This window comes from Thunnus albacares, chromosome 18 (genome assembly GCF_914725855.1).
Source record: "Thunnus albacares chromosome 18, fThuAlb1.1, whole genome shotgun sequence".
In the NCBI taxonomy this organism is placed as follows: domain Eukaryota; kingdom Metazoa; phylum Chordata; class Actinopteri; order Scombriformes; family Scombridae; genus Thunnus; species Thunnus albacares.
In genome coordinates, this window is record NC_058123.1 from 387,501 (window position 1) to 412,521 (window position 25,021).

At 39.7% G+C, this 25,021-nt stretch overlaps 3 protein-coding genes across 3 annotated transcripts in view; all 3 read left to right on the forward strand.

The window, feature by feature from the left end:
• The window catches only part of wdr36 (WD repeat domain 36), a 13,114-nt gene extending 11,512 nt beyond the window's left edge, over positions 1–1,602 (forward strand). The window contains exons 17-22 of the mRNA XM_044333117.1: positions 1–42; positions 192–423; positions 572–691; positions 796–877; positions 1,044–1,231; positions 1,354–1,602. The exon at positions 1–42 is cut by the window's left edge and continues 66 nt beyond it. Of these exons, the coding sequence (XP_044189052.1) occupies positions 1–42; positions 192–423; positions 572–691; positions 796–877; positions 1,044–1,231; positions 1,354–1,503 (814 nt within the window). The 3' untranslated portion in view covers positions 1,504–1,602. The remainder of the gene's footprint in view (positions 43–191; positions 424–571; positions 692–795; positions 878–1,043; positions 1,232–1,353) is intronic.
• Positions 1–25,021, forward strand: part of LOC122968122 (NACHT, LRR and PYD domains-containing protein 12-like) — a 311,421-nt gene that overhangs the window by 85,296 nt on the left and 201,104 nt on the right. The gene's annotated exons all lie outside the window — the stretch shown is intronic.
• On the forward strand, positions 4,457–24,605 carry man2a1 (mannosidase, alpha, class 2A, member 1). Its single transcript, XM_044333102.1, has 24 exons — positions 4,457–4,679; positions 5,245–5,387; positions 5,631–5,867; positions 6,228–6,372; positions 9,336–9,423; positions 9,586–9,669; positions 9,770–9,897; positions 10,125–10,298; positions 10,402–10,588; positions 10,808–10,985; positions 11,368–11,558; positions 11,718–11,915; positions 13,794–13,908; positions 14,100–14,167; positions 14,666–14,834; positions 16,033–16,269; positions 16,858–16,986; positions 17,074–17,188; positions 17,653–17,786; positions 17,878–18,019; positions 18,105–18,238; positions 18,578–18,772; positions 21,351–21,461; positions 23,965–24,605. The coding sequence occupies exons 2-24, from the start codon at positions 5,247–5,249 to the stop codon at positions 24,133–24,135; spliced, it is 3,471 nt and encodes a 1,156-aa protein (XP_044189037.1). The 5' UTR covers positions 4,457–4,679; positions 5,245–5,246; the 3' UTR covers positions 24,136–24,605.

Genomic DNA, 25,021 nt, shown 5'->3' on the forward strand with positions numbered 1-25,021 from the left:
CCTGGCGACGACTCACGTGGACAGCCTGGGCGTTTACCTCTGGTCTGAACCAATCAGCTCTCAGTACATTAACACATCTGACCAATCACAGGGCAGGCTGTGTTTACAGCAGCCAATCAGATCATAACAATTTACATACAGTAAATGTTCATTCTGTCAGCAGCCAATCACAGTGCAGCTCTCCTCCACAGGACCAATAAGAGCCTGTGTGGGCCCGTGGGGCTCCGCCCCCTGCCGGCTGACTACCAACCAGTAGTGGAGACGCTGCCGGGCGTCACGGCAGACGAATCGGAACAGGAAGTGACATCAGAGGAGGCTGATGATGCGTATCAGTCAGCTGAGCAGCTGGGGGCGGAGCTTGTGACTTTGTCGCTGCTGCCGGAGTCTCGCTGGAAGAGTCTGCTGCACCTGGACAACATCAAGGTGATTGTCAGCCAATCAGAGCAGAGACAGCCGAGTCATGTGACCACAACAACCTGCTGAGTGTCACTGATACTCATTAATACCTGATCAGGCTGCAGATTCTAACTGACAGAAACATGTTTGTGAATAAATATATTTGTTGTTTCAGAGGAGGAATAAGCCCGTGGCGCCTCCTGCTGCTCCGGCCGCCGCTCCGTTCTTCCTGCCCACCGTCGCCGGCCTCACGCCACGCTTCACGTCGCCCACGGCAACCGAACAGGAAGCACAGGTAGAGCCGCTGCAACCTGCATTCTTCTTCTTCTTCTTCTTCTTCTTCTTCATCTCCTTTAATTCATAACATCATGAAGTCAAAATGTTTCCTGTCTGCTGCAGTCGAAGGTGATGAGCTGGGGTTCGTTGTCTCAGAGGTCAGAGTTCAGCTCCGCCCTGCAGGCGTCTCTGCTCAGCCAATCATGTGAGTCCGTTTCAACGAAAAGAAAATGTTTTAGCATTTTATCATTTATATTGAGTCAATTTAAATGTTTCACAGTGAGGTCATCAGGTGACGTCATCAGGTGAGGTCATCAGGTGACGTCATCAGGTGAGGTCATCAGGTGACGTTTCGTCTTTTCTCTCTGCAGTCGATGACCCGCTGCGGCTCCTGAAGGATTGTGGGCCGTCGGCGCTCTCCGTCGAGCTCACCTGTCTGACACCAGAGGGGGGCGGAGCCAGCGGCCTCCTGCTCGCCTTCATTCAGATGATTGACAGCATGTTGGCCAGTGGGCGGGACTTTGATCTGGCTCACGCCTACTTGGCGCTTTTCTTGAAGGTCAGCCAATCAGAACGCAGCAGAATCGGTTTTTTTTGTTTTTTTTTTACTGCTTTTATTGTGAAGAATCTTCCTCAGTTTCCTGTTTCAGTTCGTCTCTTGATAGATTTATTTTTCTTCAGCTCCACCTCCGCTCGCTGTCGCAGGACGCCGTCGCCATGGAAGCGTTGATCCGCCTCTCCTCGCGGCTGGAGGCGGGATGGGCGGAGCTCCGAGCATCGTTTGACCAATCACTGTGTCTGCTGTCGTACGCCAAGAGTGCACTGCTGTGAACACACACACACACACACACACACACACACACACACACACACACACACACACAGAGTTTTGTATTTGTTATCTTAATAAAAGTTGTTGTTGAAAATCTTCGTCTGTGTTCAGACTCTTCTTCTGTGGTGTTTCCTGTTCAGACTGAGATGCATCACATTGCTTTTATTGATGAGGCCTACAATTATTTTTATTGTTGCTAGGCAACCACCAAATCACCTGTCCTCAGTCTGTTTATTTTGCTGTTAAATGAACTCACAGATCTTTTTATTTTGGCGGGATAAAAGTAGTGAACTTCCTGGTGAGTTCAGATGAAGATCTCCAGCAGCAGCCGCTCGTTCGTCCTCCGTGACCACCGGAAGTCCGCCTGTCAACTCACCTGATCGGACGACGGGAGGAAATGATGATATAATATATGTGATGACGTCAGACGCATCACGACGCTCAGCAGCTGATCGATCAGCTGAGAGACTGAAAACTGTTTATGACGTCAGACATGAAATACTTTTATTCTCCTGAAGAACATGTAGCAAACATGTTGGACGCCACCTGCTGATCAATAAAGTTATAAAATATGAGTTATTGATCCTGATAGACTGATAAACGTATATGGATTAAAAACAAATGAAACTATTGATATTCACCATACTTAACAACACTTGATGTTACTTTTTGTTATTTTTGTTCCAGATGAAAAGCAGAAAGAATAAAGTATAAAGTACATTTAGAGATATAATGATGTTTTCTTTATTGATATTGTAACGTGAGGGTTCGGTAGGTGGTAATTTGTCAGGTGACTTTTTAAGCAGCGCTTTTACTCTCAGAGACATAACAACAATACTTCCTCATCTTTTTGGCACATGTGACTAAACCAACCAATCACAGGCTAGACTGAGGCGGATCCAACTGTAATGAGGTAAAACCACAGAAGCAGATTCAACACTGTTTCAACCTTCACAGGATGCTGATGAAAATATTTGAACTTGTAAATATATAAATAATTAACTGTGTAAACATTGTAAATACATATTTTGTGAATTAACTTGAATGTATAAATTAACTTCACTTTTAAACCTTACAATATTATACAGATAATTACAGTTTCTGATCATATATCGATCCAGACTGGAGTCTCAGCTCACATCAGCTGAGAGGCGGAGTTCACCTGGACGGGTGGCCAGCCAATCACAGAGCTGATATTTAGTACAGAGACAGACAGACAACCATCCACAGCTGCAGGTGATGAAGGTCGACTGTTCATCTGCTCACTGAATGACTGAAGTATTAATCTGACAGGAAAGTAAAAAAACAACCTGAGACGAGTCAGTTCATAAAGATTTGAAACAAAAACAGCTTTTCATAGTTTTGTTGAGCTGCTTTTTACCTGTAAATGTACTTTTATAAATATGACATTTAACCAAAAAATGAAAAGATTTGTAACATATAACTGATAATAATTCACAGCAAGCATCAAAATAAACATCAACAGCTGAGATCAATATCTGTCTGATATTTAAAATATATCTTAGATGAGTCAAATCCAGCAGTGGAAACTAACTAAATACATTTACTAAAGTACTGTAGTACAGTTTTGAGGTACTTGTACTTTACTTGAGTATTTCCATGTGATGCTACTTTCTACATTTCAGAGGGAAATATTGTACTTTCTACTCCACTACATTTATTTGACAGCTTTAGTTACTTTTCAGATGAAGATTTGACACAATGGATAATATAACAAGCTTTTAAAATACAACACATTGTTAAAGATGAAACCAGTGGTTTCCAACCTTTTTGTCTTTTGACGTCTTACAAAAAGCAGTGTGTAGTCGGGGTCACATTTCACATGTCTATGAGTTGTTAACAGCTCCACCAAATAGTGATTTTTCCCTCTAAACTTCTCACATGCTTTCATTTCAATAAATGTTCAAATGATCCAATATTTCAGCAAAAATCAAAGATTAGAGAAAAAGTCCAAAAACTGAAAACAGATTTGTGTATCAGAACTTTGTTTTTTCTTCTTTCCTCTCCCATTAATCATCTCACCACCCCTCAGATTTATCTGCTGACCCTTTGGAGGGGCCCCGACCCCTAGGTTGGGAACCACTGGACTAAACTAGCTAACTGTATATAAAGTAGTGTAAACTAGCTCCACCTCCAGCAGCTACAACAGTAACATGCTGCTCTAACACTGATGCTTCACTATTAATAATCTAATGATGTCATATATAATAATATATCAGTCAGAGGGACCAAACCACTACTTTTACTGCAATACTTTAACTACATCAAGCTCATAATACTTATGTACTTTTACTGCAATACTTTAACTACATCAAGCTCATAATACTTATGTACTTTTACTGCAATACTTTAACTACATCAAGCTCATAATACTTATGTACTTTTACTGCAATACTTTAACTACATCAAGCTCATAATACTTATGTACTTTTACTGCAATACTTTAACTACATCAAGCTCATAATACTTATGTACTTTTACTGCAATACTTTAACTACATCAAGCTCATAATACTTATGTACTTTTACTGCAATACTTTAACTACATCAAGCTCATAATACTTATGTACTTTTACTGCAATACTTTAACTACATCAAGCTCATAATACTTATGTACTTTTACTGCAATACTTTAACTACATCAAGCTCATAATACTTATGTACTTTTACTGCAATACTTTAACTACATCAAGCTCATAATACTTATGTACTTTTACTGCAATACTTTAACTACATCAAGCTCATAATACTTATGTACTTTTACTTGTAATGGAGTATTTTTATGTTGCTGTATTGGTACTTTTACTGCAGTAAAGTATCTGAGTACTTCTTCTGCTTCTGTGTAAAGTTCATGAATAAGATTCTGAACCCTCTGACCGGAAACTCCTCGTGCTCTGTAACCGGAAGGGCAGTGCTGAGTCAGCTGAACCAAGCCGGAAGCAAAACAAACAGCAGAGCGCAGGCGCAGCAGCAGCCTGAGCTCGCGCTGCGGAGGGACCAAAAAACCAAACTTTATTTCACTTTATTTAAAACTTTTATTTTAACTATTAATCCTTTTTTTCCCGGGAAACTGACGTCAGACAGGTGAACACCGGCACGGGACGCTGCGGAGCGCGAGACCTGCTGCTCGTGCAACGCGGAAGTTGGTCAGACAGGTCAGAAGTTTACTGTTCAAATATAAAGTTTGATCAATTTTATCTTCAGCGCGGTTTGAGCTGCAGGAGACAAACTGAGATCAGCTGACACACAAACATTTACTGAATATTTTATATATTTATGTATTTATATCAGCTGTAAAGTTTTATTATTAGATTATAATGAATATTCTGTTTTATCTCTGAGGTTGTTCTATAGAAGATAAAGTGTTTGTTTAGGCTTCAGATAATATTTCATCCTTAGAGTTAAATAATAATAAATAAGAGTGTTAATATATCTTTATTTAAGTCAGCGATGATAGAAGAAGAGCAGGAAGTGTTTATTATGTATTAAAGCAGATTAAACAGAATAAAACTCACTTTACAGACATAAACATACTGGATCAATATATCAGTTTAACAGCTACACACTAAGTTATTATCAATCAATAACAAACCAAACCGGCTGTAGTTTGGATCAATAATGAAACATAAGACGTTCTGACGTCAGTCAAACTCTGGATCACACATTACCCATGATGCACCTGGACAGTTGTTGATTTAAATGTTTGGTCCTTCGTCGCAGTGATGAAGAGGAGCCGGGTGTTGGCGGTGCTGGTGGGCGGAGTCTTCTGCGTGGCGGTGATGTCACTGTACCGCATGCTGGAGCTGATGCAGGGGGCGGAGCTTCAGCACCGGGGGGCGCCACCTGCTGGACAGGTGGACGACGTGAGTCACACTGAAAAAGTTATATTTATATAAATAATAAATATATTATAAATATGTATTATAAAGAATAAATATAAATAAACAGACGGATTCATGTTCAGCACAATTTAAAATATATAAACAATTTATTACAACATGTTTTTAAACAGAATTTTATACGTTTTATGACTTTGAATTCAACATTTTGTCGTTGTAAATTTGAAGTTTTTTTTTAAACCAATCAGAATCTTTTTTTTTTTTTAGGATTTGTCCCGCCTCCAGCAGAAGATTGACAGGTTGGAGCGTCTCCTTAGCGACAACAACCGGCTTGTTGCTACGCTTCGGGACTCTCTGCTTCACCGCAAAGCATCATGGGAAACAGGAGGGGGAGAGGGAGGGGGAGGGGTCAATGTGAGCTCAGACTCCGCCCACAGCCGGACCGACCCGCTGCCTGGCTGCCGATTGGCCGAAGAGATGAAGGACGGAACTGACGGCGTGCAGGTTAGCTTAGCATGCTAACAGCTGTTAACACTGTTTTGTTTTTTGTTTTTTTTTATTAATAAGTTTATAAAACGTTTTTTGTATCCATCTTGAAAACAGTGTATTTGTTTTATATTACAATTAAATTATATCGTAACAACTTGATTTATAACAATTATAAATATTTATAAATATGTTTACAGCCTTTAAGTAATTTTTGTAGTTTATTTCTTGTACATTTGAAGTATTTTTGTGAATATCTACATTATGAATGAAGTGTGTTTTTACTTTTAAGTACTTTTTACAGAAGTGAACTGTGATGGTTGTACTGTAGTTCATGTAGTAATATGTATACATATATGACATTGTGTCTGTTTGCAGCTGCTGGATGTTTATGACCTGCTGCCGTTCGATAACCCCGACGGCGGCGCCTGGAAACAAGGCTTTGAGATCAGTTACCACGGCAACGAGTGGGACAAACAGCCGCTGGAGCTCTTCCTGGTTCCTCACTCGCACAACGACCCCGGTGAGAAAAACAACAAACAAACAAACAAACAACGAGTCATGTGACACATCACTTAGCATTCTGCTAGCTAATGTGTTAGCATGTGACAGCGTTTAGTACTTTACTTCACTGCAGTACTGAAGTACAGCTTAGAGGTATTTGTACTTTAGTTTTGACAGCTTTAGTTACTTTTCAGGTGCAGATTTGACACAATGGATAATATAACAAGCTTTTAAAATACAACACATTGTTAAGCTACAGATGTTTAAACAGCTGTCTGCAGATTACGCTTCACTAGACGCATCAGACTTGGAGCGTAAACACACAGTCAGTGTGGATTAAATGGAGGCGTTTATGTTTCTATGTGGATCGGCTGTTACTTCCTGTTTACACTGAAAGTGTCTCAGCTGTGATTTTCAGTCTCACACACGTCTGACAGTTCAGCTGTTTACACTGTTGGGAAAGTTACCTTCAAAATGTCATATATTAGACATGTTGAGCTGCCGGAAACCTTTAAAGGGATGTTATAGAAAAGCCAGTCGGCAGGTCGGAGTACCTGCACAAAAAGTGATATTTATTAATGAAACAGACAAAAATGAACCCTGGGAAATTCAACAACAATAACTTGAACCATAGTAGCAAATAATAAAATCTGCAGCTGAACCTCCTCCCTTCAGTAGACCAGTGACGGCTGTTTCCTGCTCATCTGTATATGCAGACGATGCAGCTGCATTCGTTATCAAGTCATTTTAATCTGAAGCACTGAATCTGTCTTCAGTACACACAGAAACTCAACTTTGATGCTGAGCAGTAAAAGTATACGTTCTGTCTGACTGTGATGAGCGTTTTCACCATCTTGTGTTGTGGCGCTGGCCTCACCTGACTGGAACGTACCACCTGCTGGTGACCACAAGGGGGAGCTGGACTGACACCACGCCTCTAAAAACATAAACAACAACATTGACGTAGCGTTTCTGTTCCTGCTGACAGTCGCAGCTATGAACGCGCCACCGTTTTATTCTTCCTACCTGAAGCTGACGGAGCAGCTGATGAAGAACACCTGCTGTCACTGATGAAGCAGCTGATCCGTCCACCGTCACAAGACTCAGATAAACATAAACAATAACAGGACTGAAGCCCTGAACCAGTAATACTGGTTACTGTAATGTATTCCTGTCTGTGCAGAGTAACATGTTAAGATAAGATAACAGCTGCTGTGCGACTAGAACAAACACAACAAATCCTCCTGCGTGGGTTAGGGTTAGGTTTGGCTCGTAGACACAACGTCTCTTATTCTGTTTTTATTAAATTTCACAGTCGCAGTGGAAATAAAAGTGTTCTATTTTATAAACCAGTATCACCAGTTTGGCTTATTTCAGTCCCACATGGAGATTTCACCAAGAACTCAGGCTCAGTTAAATTAAACACACACATATAGTCTGTATCACTGGTAGTCAAACAGCGGCCCGTGGGCCAAAGTTCGGCCCTGCAGAAAAAATATTTGGCCCCTTGATGAAAGTTTCACAAAAGATAAAAAACACAAACACAAGGCTGCTGTAACATTTCTCGCCCACGCTGCCGTCTGAACACAAACAGCTTCAGCTTGTAGAACCTGAACAGGTTTGATGTTTATCAGTCGAACAGACCTGGTGTGTAGATTCAGTCCTTAAAGCTGCAGGATGTAACTAATCTGCATGAAAACATCTAAAAACAGCTAGATCTGTGTTATATATATGTTGTGTAGTTGTGTACTTACGTCATCCCAAATATTTCTAACAATGTTCAAACAGAGGAATCCGTCATGTTAAATAAAGTTAAGGTTTATTTAACATTTGTTCGCCTGTCGATGGCGTCATACCAAAGAGTAAACGCCCACAAGATGATCTTCATCTTATTGGATTCTCTAGTTATAAATCTATTCTATTCTTAAATGAATTAAAAGGAATAAAACCCGTACAGGCCCATGTTTCCTCTGCATCAGGAAACGCCCCCCCAATGAAAAACTGGCCCCCGGTTCAACCTGATTGCTGAACTCCGGCTTAACAGAAACATATAAACATAAAACTACTGAGGACACGTAGTCTGGACTATCCTCAGGCTCTGGAGGGCGAGACCTGGACGTACCGCTGGTATGTCAAAGGCTGGTCCTACACTCGTCCTTACTGTAGGCAGCAGCAGGTGGAGGTTCAGGCATCAGGCTGGATATCACCAGAAGAAGAAGACTCGTCCTTGCTGTAGGCAGCAGCAGCAGGTGGAGGATCAGGCGTCAGGCTGGATATCACCAGAAGAAGAAGACTCGTCCTTGCTGTAGGCAGCAGCAGGTGGAGGTTCAGACATCAGGCTGGATATCACCAGAAGAAGAAGACTCGTCCTTACTGTAGACAGCAGCAGGTGGAGGTTCAGGCGTCAGGCTGGATATCACCAGAAGAAGAAGACTCGTCCTTACTGTAGACAGCAGCAGGTGGAGGTTCAGGCGTCAGGCTGGATATCACCAGAAGAAGAAGACTCGTCCTTGCTGTAGACAGCAGCAGGTGGAGGTTCAGGCGTCAGGCTGGATATCACCAGAAGAAGAAGACTCGTCCTTGCTGTAGACAGCAGCAGGTGGAGGTTCAGGCGTCAGGCTGCAGGTTCTCCTGTCAGGAAGCAGCAGTCTGTAGTGAGCTGGTCTCTTCTGGCTTCTCTGAGTCAGTGCAGCTTGAACATGGGCGGCGTGACGGCGGCGTGACGGCGGCGTGACGGCGGCGTGATGGTGGCGTGATGGTGGCGCTTCCTTGGAGTCGAGAGTCGCAGCAAATCGACCTTTGATTGCTCCCATAATAATGTCAACGTGTTAGAACTTGATAATGATGAAGCGAGTCGTCAGTCTGTGTGCAGAGGAGACTGATGTCAGCGAGGGGCGTTTCTATGATCCGTTCATTATGGGATGTTACTGAACGTGTGTGTGTGTGTGTGTGTGCGTGTGTGTGTGTGTGTGTGTGTTGCAGGCTGGTTGAAGACGTTTGACAGTTACTATCAGGATCAGACGAAACACATCCTCAACAACATGCTGATCAAACTGTCAGAGGACAGCAGGTACCCTCATCTTCATCTTCATCACATATATAAACTATAACGCTGATGCATCATCATCATCATCATCATCACTGAGTCTCATGTTCAGACTCAAACCAACAACATGTTAGTTTATGGAGACGTTTGATCTCTCTACTAACTAACCTTCTGTTTGTCTGTCAGGAGGAAGATGATCTGGGCGGAGGTCAGTTATTTCTCTAAATGGTGGAACGACATCGACGAGCAGAAGAGAGAGATGGTCAAACGGTAACTTTACTTTTTGTTTCTGGACAGATTTTCTTATTTTTTCTGTATCTTCATGTATTGATCACTGTTTGTTTGTGTTTGCTGCTCTGTGATTGGTCAGCCTGGTGGGGGCGGGGCAGTTGGAGCTGGTGACGGGCGGCTGGGTGATGGCGGACGAGGCGAACTCGCATTACTTCGCTCTGCTCGATCAGCTGATGGAGGGACACCAGTGGCTGCAGCGACACCTCGGTGAGATCAGCTGTTTGTCTTCCTGCTCAGTCACATGACTCCTGGTCACATGACTCCTGGTCACATGACTCCCGGTCACATGACTCCTGGTCACATGACTCCCGGTCACATGACTCCTGGTCACATGACTCCTGGTCACATGACTCCGGGTCACATGACTCCTGGTCACATGACTCCGGGTCACATGACTCCGAGTCACATGACTCCGGGTGTTTCTCCTCCTGCAGGTGTGAAGCCGAGCAGCGGCTGGGCGGTGGATCCCTTTGGCCACTCCCCCTCCATGACCTACCTGCTGAAGGGGGCGGGGCTTAGCAACATGGTCATCCAGCGCGTTCACTACGCCGTCAAGAAGCAGTTTGCTCGGCAACAGACGCTCGAGTTTCTATGGCGACAGAGCTGGGGTGAGAAAGCATCCCTAATTAAATTAATTAAATTAAAAAGTTCATGAAATCTTTAATTACAATGGCTCTGTTCCTCTAACTCCGCCCACTTCCTGTGTGTCAGACTCCTCCTCCCGCAGTGACATCACGTGTCACATGATGCCGTTCTACAGCTACGACGTGCCGCACACGTGCGGTCCGAACCCGGCGATCTGTTGTCAGTTCGACTTCCACCGCCTGCCGGGGGGGCGGGTCTTCTGTCCCTGGAGGGTACCGCCTCAGCCAATCACAGAGCAGAACGTCCAGGAGAGGTACGTTTTTTTCTTTAGACTTTTCTGAATTTTCTGACTATTTACTAATTAACCTTTGACCTCAGTTTAATGTCTTATTAAATTTACTCTAAATCACAAGTTCAAAATGCTTCAATGCTCATCTCCTATTGGATCAGTTTATTTCTCTCTATGTCCCGCCCTCTCAGAGCTCTCCTCCTATTGGATCAGTTTATTTCTCTCTATGTCCCGCCCTCTCAGAGCTCTCCTCCTATTGGATCAGTACCGTCAGAAGTCCCGCCTCTTCCGCTCTCCGGTGCTCCTCGTTCCCCTCGGTGACGACTTTCGATTCGTGGAGTCGAACGAGTGGGACGCTCAGTTCAGCAACTACCAGAAACTGTTCGACTACTTCGACCAGCATCCAGAGCTCCACATCAAGGTGACACCTGACACACCTGGGAGGGGGCGGGGCTAAAATACAAGACAAGGTGACACCTGACACACCTGGCAGGGGGCGGGGCTAAAATACAAGACAAGGTGACACCTGACACACCTGGCAGGGGGCGGGGCTAAAATACAAGACAAGGTGACACCTGACACACCTGGCAGGGGGCGGGGCTAAAAGTATGTATATTATTATGTCATTATTTTTTTAAGGAACAGATTCTGTATATTCAATGATGTAGAGATCAATAGTATTGATTATTAATCCACAGCTGTATGAAATATTCAGACAGAAATCAATAACAGCATCAACCGTCTGTTCTAACTGAACTGATGTGTGTTTTCCTGTAAATTGATTCTTCTTCTGTGGTTTTCAGGCTCGTTTCGGGACTCTGTCAGATTACTTCGAGGCTCTGCGGCGGCGGCTGAATGCGGCGGAAACGAGTCTGCCGACGCTGCGCGGCGACTTCTTCACGTACGCCGACCGTGACGACCACTACTGGAGCGGATACTTCACCTCCAGACCGTTCTACAAGAGACTGGACCGCACGCTGGAGGCCACGCTGAGGTGATCAATATTATTATCAGTTTATTATCCTGGAGGCCACATATATTAAGTTATTGATACAACCTGCTAACATGTAGTTTGACACACAGAAAATTGTTTTCTGTTATTTCACTGTTTTTTTCTAAAGTGTCTAACATGTTGAATGTTTCTCTCCGACAGAGCGACTGAAATCCTCTTCAGCCTCACATTGGCTGAAATGCGTCGTTTCCGTGGCGATGGTCGTCTGGTTGCAGATTTCCCGGCACGTGAACACTTCAGGCATCTGACAGCGGGGAGGCGGAGCCTGGCGCTGTTCCAGCACCATGACGCCGTCACCGGCACTGCCCGCGACCCCGTGGTGGTCGACTACGGCACCAGGTGACCTGTTAGCATGCTAGTCTGTTAGCATGTCGTCATCAAAGAATAAATAAGTTTATGTCTTGAATAAAAAAACTCAATATCAGGATATTAACGTGTTAGCATGTTAAGTAACAAGTCTAAGTTAGCAGTGCTAGCATATGTTAGCAAGTTAAGTAACAAGACTAAGTTAGCAGTGCTAGCATATGTTAGCATTTTAAGTAACAAGACTAAGTTAGCAATGCTAGCATATGTTAGCATTTTAAGTAACAAGACTAAGTTAGCAGTGCTAGCAGGTGTTAGCATGGACAGCATTAGTCTGACAGTCTGCTGAGTTTAAGAAAATTTTACTTTTGTTTAACATAAAGTTTAATAAGATTGTTTCTTTATTTTTTCATCATTTTTATCCACATTTAGTTTTATTCATATTTTTCAGTGACAATAACCTGTCTCAGTTTATCTTCAGTTTCCAGTTTTTTAAATTCTTTCTCGAGTGTATTATTATGCAGATCATAAATCAGTCTTAATAAGTGAACATTAGCATATCGCGCAACAGTTAGTGTCAGGTAAAAACTTGATGTTAGCATGTTAACAAAGAAGAGTTAAAAGTTAAAAAAACCTTTTAAAAACAGCCTGTACACTGTTAGCATTAGCATGTGAAGGTTTGGAAGGAAAGTTAGCATATCAAAATTGGTATTAGCTTGTTAGCATCTTATCCGAGGGTGAAAGACAAAGCTAACAACACAAGAATATATTTACAACGCTGTTTACAAAAACAAACTAAAAGCCAAAGGAAAAGTTAATGATCTACGATGCTAGCATGCTAGCATGTTGTAGGTTAAAAGATGGGAATCCGGTATTAGAAGGTGAAGGTTTGATGTAACATCAAAGCAGAAATCACAGGTAAATGCAGATGTTAGCATGGAGAGCACACGTTTATAGTGCTCATTGAGTTTAAGAAAATGTGACTTCTGTTTAATAAAAAAAGGAGATTTTACTTTTTTAAATATTTATTTTTGTCGTTATTTTTATATTTTGATTTGTCTCAATTTACTCAAGTTTTCTGTTGCTGTTACATTAAGTTTGTGAGAGAATAAATGCTATTAGACCAACATATTAGATCAGAAGGAGTTAAAGGTGTTGAAGTAGAGGTTAACAGATAACAGCTGCCAGCTGTTAGCATGTTAGCATAACTGTAAGTAAAGGCATGTACATGTACTGTCAGTGTGATTGTGGTCAAGACATTTTCTATCATTATTTATATACATTTTTTGTTTTTGTTTTGTTTTGATCGTATATCTTTCAAATGTTCTCTATAACTTTTAGATTTTTTTCATAAAGTTGTATTAATCCCTCTTCTGGTTAGCAGATAACGAGCAGTTAGCATTGTAGCTCCTGGAACTTCTACGTCTTTAGCGTTAGCATGTTTTCTGTCTCATTTATTCTTCCATGCTCTCTGTTGAAGGACGGTGTCGCCCCTGACAACAGAAACAGGTACCGCTTGGCTTAGTGTGAGCATTTAGCATCTAGCAATAGCTTCCCATCATACCCATTCATTTAGCACTAGCATGTAGCATTGACTTCCCATCACTTCCATTTAATATCGGTGTGTTTTTACAGTGTACATCAACAGTCGGTGTGTGTTTGAATGTTTTTAAAGTTGTGAGAATGTTTTTTAACATTTTGATAACAGAAGAATGATGAGATGTTTTTACTAAAATATTAAAGCATAAACTACAACTGTAGTTTGAATCCAGTGAACCAATAAAAAATAAATAAATAAATAAATAAATGAAGTAAAAATCAAAAACATTTTAATGTGAAATCTGATGTTTCAGTAAGAAAATGAAAATGATCCAAAACTCTTTCAACTAAACGTTGAAACGTTTTGTTTTTCAGGTTGTTTCACTCGATCCTGAACCTGCGCCGGGTGCTGCAGAGCTCCGCCCACTGGCTGCTCCTATTGGACAAGAGCCAGTACCACCACGACCAATCCAAACCCTTCCTGCAAACGGTGACCTCTGACCCCATCACCTCATTATCTGTAGTCCTATGCAGAATATTTATGTCATTTATTATCATTCATTACATGTTTAAATATCATAAATGGTCTTCATGGTTGATGTAACATAACGGAGATAAATTCTAAATGAAATGACTCGTTAGTTCAGTTCGTCAGAGGTTAATCTGTTGTGTCTGTCTCAGGATGATGTCATGGCGGCGCAGGACGCTCTGCCTCAGAAGATGTCGCTCACGCTCAGCGATGAGCCCAGGTGAGGGGCGGGGCTTAACACTGTGAAGAGGCGGAGCCAGAATATAACTCTTTACTCAGTGACTCAAATACGTCACTTTTTATTTTGTTCCTCAGACATTTGGTCGCGTTAGTTTGTTTAAAAAGACTAAAAACAGCGATTTTACTTCAACAATTAGTTTGAAAAAGTTTTTTATGTTTTATACAAGTTATTGTTTTTGATTATTTAATATTTAAGATGAAATATAAAGTGAATTAGTAATAAAGTTGAATGCTTGGTAATCAGGATCAGTATTATTAACGTATTGTATAACACTGTTAGCATCAGCGTAGCTTCATGGATGCTAACGTGAGTCTCCGCCGCTATTGGCTGGATTGTTGTTGTTATTATTGTTGTTATGCCCCCCCCCCTATGTGAAAAGAAGATAACTTCTGTTAAATTGAATATTTCACCCGTGTGACAGTCAGTCTGCTTATCGATCATCGACAGATTATTGATTATTGACGTTTCTCGTTTCAGGTCATTGATCGTCTTCAACCCGACGGAGCAGCTTCGTACGTCCGTCGTCAGCGTCATCGTGGACTCTCCGGACGCTCGAGTGGTCGACGCGGAAACGGGTCGGCCGATGTCAGCGCAGATCTCTGCGGTGTGGGCGGAGCCAAGCAGAGCGTCTACGGAAGCTTTCCAGGTGCAAAACAGTTCAATCAGTACGATTATTCTATGTGAACGTTTCTCCAGATTCTATTATTTTCATAATTTTATTACATTTTTGTCGAGTTAGTTTTTCTATGTATACGTCATGATGTCATTTCGGCCCAGCGGCGTCTGTGTTTACCAGTCAGGAGCCCCAATAAACAACTATTCTACTATAAACTGACTTCTGACAGCTTTTAAGACGTTTTCTTTCTAATATGATTGATTTCATCCATGTGGTTTATTCCAGTGCAGTTTACTTCAGTCACCGTATACGACAGTTTGATGTGGACTCTACTGGCGTCGATCAGTACTGGTACCAGTAGTGACACTGGTTGGTGCCCGATCGTTTATCCTCCAGCTGTGAGTCTTCTGAGCACCACTGCTGCAGAAACCAGTGTAGACCAGTAGCTGTCCCAGTCCAGCCAGACGCTGCATGAGTTCAAACAGGAACCAGACCCGAGGTCTCTCAGCCCTGCTCAGGGGGGGGGGTCAGGACCACAACCGCGTCTAGATCTCTCAAACCGCTACACGGTTCTGTGTGATGAGGCTCAGGTCCACCCGGCAGACGCCCCCCCCCCCGCGGTCCCGCTACCATCCGACCCGGACTCCTCTCTAGCTACAGCTGGTTCCGTTGTTTCCTGGCATTGATTGGGCGGCTGGTGGGTCCGTTACGGGACAGCCGCCCCCCCCCCCCCTCCACAGGATGCTGGAGGAGGCTGTGATCCGACGGTCTGGAGGTCTCCGTCGCCCGGAGCCTCCAGTGTTTCAATAAAACTATTTTATATTTGCTCATCGTTCATAAAACTGAAGGATTCAACATCATCCAGTGATGATGATGATGATGATGATGATGATGATGATGACCTCTGACCTGCGTTCAGCGTCTCTGTTGAAACCTCAGTATCAATGTTAATTGATTCATTGATTTTATTTCCCATCGTAGTGACCTGATCATCAGTATTGATACGATTAATAAGCTCAACAGCAGGATGTTTCTAACAGACTCGGGGGGTCAACAGGTCCGCCGTTGTCATGACGAGCTGTGACACAACGTGATCGGTTGATGCGAAATATATTGACGTGAATTAATCGCATAAAAAAACGCCCCCGGTGTGTAAAAACCTTTAGCTCCTCCCCTGAACAGTGCCCGTCCAATCAGAGCTCAGTAACCGTGTGTTTTTTCCCTCCAGCTCTCCTTCGTGGCTGAACTTCCTCCTCTGGCGCTCGTTGTGTTTCATGTGACCAAAACTTCAGCTGGCTCCGCCCACCGCGCTCGGTATACCGTCCTTCATGGCGGCGGGCCGCCGAGCGTCCACGCCGAGCACTTCCAGGTGTCCCGCCCCCAAGGAGCTGAGGCCGACGCCCCCCTGTCGCTTAGCAACAAGCATGTTGAAATATGGAGCTCCGCCCAGACCGGCCTGCTGCAGGTGAGTAAAGATAATCAATTTTATTATTATTATTATATATAAACACATAAACAGCAACATGTTTATCATAAAACTAATTTATGAATCAAAACCAAAAATATTATAATTATTATAATAATAGAAATGAATTAACTTATAAATGTTATTAATTTACATCAAATAATTAATTATATAATAATAATAATAATAATAATAATAACAATAATAATAACAACAACAACAATAATAATAATAACAACAACAATAATAATAACAATCATAATAATAATATAATAATAATAATAACAATAATAATAACAACAATAATAATAACAACAACAACAACAATAATAATAACAATAATAATAATAATAATAATAACAATAACAATAATAATAATAATAATAATAACAACAACAATAATAATAACAATAATAATAATAATAACAATAACAATAACAATAATAATAATAATAATAACAACAACAATAATAATAATATAATAATAATAATAACAATAATAATAATATAATAATAATAATAACAATAATAATAATAATAATGATAATAATAATAATAATAATAATAATATTATTGTCGTTCCTGCAGAAGCTGCGTCTGCAGTCCGGTCCGGTCCGGCAGCTCCAGGTCCAGTTCTTGTGGTACGGAACCAGAACCGGAGCGAACCGGGACAAGAGCGGAGCGTACCTGTTCCTGCCGGGGGAGGAGGGGGCCCAGGTAAGACCAGGACCCGCACAGACCTGAACCTGTACCTCCCTCTCTCTCTCCCCTCCTTCACTCTGAATGTCTCTCGCCCCTCTGCAGCTCTACTCGCCCTCGGAGCCCCCCCTGATCCGGGTCTCCAGAGGTCCGGTCTTCTCTGACATCACTTCCTGTTTCCGACACTTCACGCACACGGTCCGACTCTTCCACGCGGACGGTAACGAGATCACATGATGCCAAACAAATATTCACTTTCACAGATTTAAATGAAAATGAAACGCAGGCCGCGTCACGGAGCCGTCTGATTGGTGGAGAGAAGAAAACAAACGATGACAACTTTTAATATTTGCGTTAATAAAGTGTAATTATGATATTGTCCCTAAAGAGACGCCGTAAGTCTCAGCGAGGCCGGACGCAGCGACTTTAAACTGAGTTTCTATTTTTAATGGTTCCAGTTTAGCTTCTATATTAAAACCATCAGCTGCTGTTTAATTAAGTTTAATTGGTTTAATTGCTGGTTATTTCACAGATTATTATTAACCTGTTACATCATTACCACCCAATTAAATTAATATTTTATTTTTAGATGTAATATTACAAAATTAAGAATACATCAATACACAATAATCTTATAATCGTTTCATGTTATTGATCGTATAGTGATTTGTCTCTCTGCCCCAGGGCATGCTGGGAGATCCCTGGAGATTTCCAACATGGTGGACATCAGGTCAGAGGGCAACCGTGAACTCGTCATGCGGCTCGTCAGTGACGTTGCCAACGGCAACCGTTTCTACACCGACCTCAACAGCTTCCAGGTTTTCACAGTTTATTCTGCTGTTTTATCTTCGTCACACTGACCAATCAGATCAGTGTTTATTGATAGGTTATTGATGATTATTGATCCAGATGCAGCAGCGGCGGACTCTGGCGAAGCTCCCCCTGCAGGCCAACTTCTACCCGATGACCTCGGCGGCGTTCGTGCAGGACGCGGCATCGCGTCTGACGCTGCTGGCGGCTCAGAGTCAGGCCGTCGCAGCGCTGCGGCCAGGTGAGCATGCTCACAGCTACCTGCAGTTATTGATTATCAATCCATTTATAATAATAATTGATTCATTATGACTGGGACCCTGCAGGAGAGCTGGAGGTGGTGTTGGACCGCCGGCTGCAGCAGGACGACAACCGCGGCCTCGGACAGGGCGTCACCGACAACAAGCTGACGGCGAGTCTCTACCACCTGCTGCTGGAGGACCGGAGGGGCGGGGCCCAGGTGAGGGGCGGGGCCCAGGTGAGGGGCGGGGCCCAACATTACAGCATGCTGCTCTACAACATATTAATATGTCTAACATTACAACATATAGCAGGAGGAGCAGCAGCTGAGATTGTGACTTAAATGAGAATAACTGGTTCTTCGGTGAGTCTGAGCTGAAGTTGTTGCTTAGATAAAGATGTCTAATCTAATCTAATCTAATCTAATCTAAGCTAATCTAATAAAGCCTCACAGTCTCTAGGTTCTCTGACTCTCAGGCCCGGCGGGGGATGAACTCAGATTACGATACACCGGCAGATTCTCTGTTCATTCATTTCTTTGTATTTTTTTTTCTGACAGGAAGTGGGAGGAGCCTCAGTTGAACACCTGTCCCTGCTCGCCCACCTGACCTCGCTCTCCCTCTGCCACCCACCAATCACCATGGTCACCCCTGGCAACAGCCAACTGCCAAAGCTCCACCCCTTCCGGCCGCTCCGCTCATCGCTGCCGTGTGACGTCCACCTGCTGAACCTGAGGACACTGGAGGACCCGCAGGTATATATCATATTGTATCGTAACATATCATATCATATTGTATCGTAACATATCGTATCGTATCGTATCATATTGTACCGTACCGTATCATATCGTACCGTACCGTAACGTATCGTATCGTATCGTATCATATTGTATCGTAACATATCGTATCGTATCATATTGTACCGTACTGTATCATATCGTACCGCACCGTAACGTATAGTAACATACTGTACTGTACCGTTACGTATCATATCGTACCGTATCGTAACGTATAGTAACATACTGTACTGTACCGTTACGTATCATAACGTACCGTATCGTAACGTACCGTACCGTATCATAACGTACCGTATCGTAACGTACCGTATCGTAACGTACCGTATCGTAACGTACCGTACCGTATCATAACGTACCGTATCGTAACGTACCGTATCGTAACGTACCGTATCGTAACGTACCGTACCGTATCATAACGTACCGTATCATAACGTACCGTATCATAACGTACCATATCATAACGTACCGTATCGTAACGTACCGTACCGTAACGTACCGTACCGTATCATAACGTACCGTATCGTAACGTACCGTACCGTATCATAACGTACCGTATCGTAACGTACCGTACCGTAACGTAACGTACCGTACCGTACCGTATCATAACGTACCGTAACGTAACGTACCGTACCGTATCATAACGTACCGTATCGTAACGTACCGTACCGTATCATAACGTAACATAACGTAACATAACGTAACGTAACGTACCGTAACGTACCGTAACGTACCGTAACGTAACGTAACGTAACGTAACGTATCGAATCGTATCGTATCGTATCGTATCGTAACATATCGTATTGTATCATATCATATTGTACCGTACCGTATCATAACGTACCGTATCATAACGTACCGTACCGTATCGTAACGTACCGTACCGTATCATAACGTACCGTACCGTATCATAACGTACCGTATCATAACGTACCGTATCATAACGTACTGTATCGTAACGTACCGTACCATATCATAACGTACCGTACCGTATCATAACGTACCGTACCGTATCATAACGTACCGTACCGTATCATAACGTACCGTATCATAACGTACCGTACCGTATCATAACGTACCGTACCGTATCATAACGTACTGTATCGTAACGTACCGTACCGTATCATAACGTACTGTACCGTATCATAACGTACCGTATCGTAACATACCGTATTGTATCGTATCGTATCGTATCGTACCGTATCGTACCGTATTGTAACGTATCGTAACGTACCGTATCGTAACATACCGTATTGTATCGTATCGTATCGTATCGTACCGTATCGTACCGTACCGTATCGTACCGTATCGTACCGTATCGTAACGTATCGTAACGTACCGTATCGTATCGTATCGTATGATACCACATATATATGTTCACCACAACGTCCATCAACAGATAATTAATCAACTGTAAAGCATTAACGTCTAATGCAGAAGCTTCATTCATGATGTGTAAAACTCAGCCATCAATGAAGGTCAAAGGTCATCATAAACATGACATCAGTGTGAATCCTCCGTCGAAGACGCTGCTGACTGATGTTTTAAATTAATCTGAAGAAAATGTGTTATAAATACTGAAATGCAAATAATAAAAAAATCAGGTTAAATATTGTTGTTAAATTCTGTAGAAGCAGCTTTTAAAAAGGGAATTTGTAAATTATTGATCAAATATTAAGAAAAATATTCTCGTTCAAATAACTGAATTTGACAAATGACTGAGTTGTAAACAAGACAAACAACAACAACAAAATTATAATTAAAATAAGAACAAAGAGAATCAAGTTCTGACTGATAAATTAATTAATTATCCTTATTATAAACAAAATAAGATAAAAGCAAACAAAACGTACATCTATAAAAAACGTCTATCAGAGTTCAGCAGTAATAATAATAATAATAATAATAATAATAATAATAAATCTATAATAATCAATAGTCTGGTTGAGATGACTCGCTGTGACGTCATGCACATGTGACAACAATGACCTCACCACATCGAGGCGACTGCAGGACCCAGGGCATGATGGGAAACAGCTGATTGGCTCAGATGTTTGATGTTGATGTTTAATTAATTAATCTAATTTTGATTAATTAATTGATTTCTAATTGATCTAATTAATAATTAGATCTTCATCTAATTATTACAAACAGCATGGATATGAACATTACGTCATCATTTCATTATTGTTATGAATAAAATAACATGAATTCTGTTTCTGTTCTTCATCTCACATGTCGGTTTGACTTTTATACAATATTTCAGTATATTTGTAAACAAAAACATTCACACACATAAACAAACAGTTTCCTTCATAAACAAACATTGATTTAAAGTAAATAAAGGTTTGTGTCTGAGAGGCGGGAAGCTAAACGCTACAAAGACTCAGACGAGATAAAGTGATCAGTGTGAATGGTTTAATAATCTGATATTAGTTATTGATGATGATGAGGCTGAGTGATCGATCAGTGACAGGAAACGATTGATCTGACATTTTATTAAACGGGGATCATTTGTTTGTTTGTTTGTGTTAAACAGGAAGCAGAAAGTCCGTCACAGGAAGTGGCTCTCCTGCTCCACAGGAAGGGCTTCGACTGTAGCTCTGCCCCCGAGCCGCCGCCGCCGTGCACGTGGAGCGTGCACGAGGAGGTGGAGTCACACACACACACTTATAATCACACACATACTGATCATATCCAGAGTCATTGATCAACAGCTTATTGATCCTTAATGAAGCTTGCAGAGTTTATTCTTAAGGTTTTACACTATTTGTTACTGAAAAAAGACATTCACAATCACCCTGTTATTATTATTATTATTATTATTATTATTATTACTGTTACTATTACTACTATTACTATTATTACTATTATTATTATTACCATTACAACTATTACTATTATTACTATTACTACTATTACTATATTACTATTACTACTATTACTATTACTACTATTACTACTATTACTATTACTATTATTACTATTACTATTACTACTATTACTACTATTACTATTACTATTATTACTATTGCTACTATTACTATTACTACTATCACTATTTTTACTATTACTACTATTACTATTATTACTATTATTACTATTACTACTACTATTATTATTACTATTATTACTATTACTACCATTACTATTGCTACTATTACTATTACTATTATTGCTGTTACTACTATTACTATTATTATTATTATTACTAATACTATTACTACTATTACTATATTACTATTATTACAATTACTATTATTATTATTGCTATTACTATCACTATTACTACTATTACTACTATTATTACTATTATTATTATTATTGCTATTATTACTATAATTACTATTACTACTACTATTACTATTACTACTACTATTATTACTATTACCATTACTACTATAACTATTATTATTATTACTGTTACTACTATTACTATTATTATTATTACTATTACTATTACTAATACTATTACTATTACTACTATTACTATTATTACAATTACTATTATTATTATTATTACTATTATTATTATTGCTATTACCACTATTACTATTACTACTATTACTACTATTATTACTATTACTATTACTATTACTATTATTACTATTACTATTACTACTATTACTACTATTACTATTACTATTATTACTATTGCTACTATTACTATTACTACTATCACTATTTTTACTATTACTACTATTACTATTACTACTATTACTACTACTATTATTATTACAATTACTACTATTACTATTACTATTACTATTGCTACTATTATTATTACTATTATTACTATTACTACTATTACTATTACTATTACTACTATTGCTAGTATTACTATTATTACTATTACTACTACTATTACTATTACTATTATTACTGTTACTACTATTACTATTATTATTATTATTACTATTACTAATACTATTACTACTATTACTATTATTACTATTATTACAATTACTATTATTATTATTGCTATTACTATCACTATTACTACTATTATTATTATTATTGCTATTATTACTATAATTACTATTACTACTACTATTACTATTACTACTACTATTATTACTATTACCATTACTACTATAACTATTATTATTATTACTGTTACTACTATTACTATTATTATTATTACTATTACTATTACTAATACTATTACTATTACTACTATTACTATTATTACAATTACTATTATTATTATTACTATTATTATTATTGCTATTACTACTATTACTATTACTACTATTACTACTATTATTACTATTACTACTACTATTACTATTACTACTACTATTATTACTATTACCATTACTACTATAACTATTACTATTATTACTGTTACTACTATTACTATTATTATTATTATTATTACTATTACTATTACTAATACTATTACTACTATTACTACTATTACTATTATTACAATTACTATTATTATTATTACTATTATTATTATTACTATTACTACTATTACTATTACTACTACTACTATTATTACTACTATTACTATTACTATTACTACTACTACTATTATTACTACTATTACTATTATTATTACTATTATTATTATTGCTATTACTATTACTACTATTACCATTACTATTACTATTACTACTATTACTATTATTACTATTACTATAACTATTACTACTGTTATTACTATTACCATTGCTATTACTATTACTATTACTATTACTATTATTACTATTACTATTACTATTATTACTGTTACTACTATTATTACAATTACTATTATCATTACTATTATTATTATTGCTATTACTATTACTATTACTATATTATTATTACTGTTATTACTACTACTATTATTACTATTATTACTATTACTATTGCTATTACTACTATTACTATTACTTCTATTATTATTATTACTATTACTACTATTACTATTGCTATTACTACTATTACTATTACTTCTATTAGTATTACTACTATTATTACTATTACTGTTGTTGTTGTTGTTGTCCTGTTTACATAAAACAGGAGAACATAACAGCTGTCATGATCTTTGTCAAAAGAGTCAAACTGAACTCAGAACTGAACCTGAAGGTGTTTAGGGGTCAAAGGTTACATGTAAACCTTCGTCCCTGTATTTGACTGCTTTAATGTTTCTCTGTCTGCAGGTGAACCTGGACGATCTTTTCTCTCCTCTTCCGCTGCGTTCGGTCCGTCGGTCGGGTCTCACTCTGCTGCGTGACGATGATGAGCCGGAGTCCGCCCGGCAACAGCAGCTGCCACGCATCACTCGTCTGCGGCCAATGGAAATCAGCGCTTTCCGTGTGGAGATCGACTGAAGAACGAGAGAAAAGAAGCGACGTTTGAATCCAAAGATGTTTTTAGATCTCAGAATGTACAGAAACAAACAACTCAATGAAAGAGTTAAAGGTGATGACGCATTTCAAATGAAAATGAAGTAAAATGAGAATCAAACTTCACGTTATCAGTAAAAACCAGATGAAAATAATCACCATGGAGACGATGTTAATCCTGGAAAACAAATAAAAAGGGAAGATTATAAAACCACTAAGAGAAGAACAGACTGAATACACGAAGAAAAAAATATTATCAAATAAATCCAGTCAGCAAGGTCAAAGGTCAAAAAACTGATGATATTCACATTTTTCTCTTCCAATGAGAGGAGCTGAAAGCAGGGTCAAAGGTCAACGATAGAAATGTTGTAAAAAAATGAAGAAAAATAAGAGAAAAAACACTGAAATTGAACTCGTTTGTGTTCCAACACGCACCTGCAGCAACAGGTGACGTTTCTACGGCAACAAAAAGGGACCAAATGAGTCGTTTGCTTTGTGTTCAATGAACGTTTTTAATGAATGTGTGTGTGTGTGTGTGTGTGTGTGTGTGTGTGTATGTGTGTGAGAGTGTGTTTCCATGGTGACAATCAGTTTGTGAAATCCTGTTACTGCTGTTATTTAATGTAATTGTTTTGTTTTATTAAAGAATGTGGAATTGTGGGAATTGTAGGACCAGTCAAAGTGTGATTGACTTCATGTTATTGATCAGTTGATTGATGTTTGATGGATGTTTTTTGTGTGTAAACATTGTTCAGGAATGTTTCTAAAATGCACATATTTACCTGTTGAAATGTCATTTTCTGTATTTGCTGTGAAAGGGGAAAGTTAAGGGACATTTTGGGAAACTTTTAAATCTTTTGGGTATTTTTTT

What these genes read in the sequence shown, in the direction of transcription:
- man2a1 (XM_044333102.1), top strand. Translation starts at nt 5,247, where the DNA reads ATGAAGAGGAGCCGGGTGTTGGCGGTGCTGGTGGGCGGAGTCTTCTGC. An exon ending in ACGGAACTGACGGCGTGCAG is followed by an intron (nt 5,868 to 6,227) that starts GTTAGCTTAGCA and finishes GTCTGTTTGCAG; the next exon opens with CTGCTGGATGTTTATGACCT. An exon ending in CCGACCTCAACAGCTTCCAG is followed by an intron (nt 17,787 to 17,877) that starts GTTTTCACAGTT and finishes TTATTGATCCAG; the next exon opens with ATGCAGCAGCGGCGGACTCT.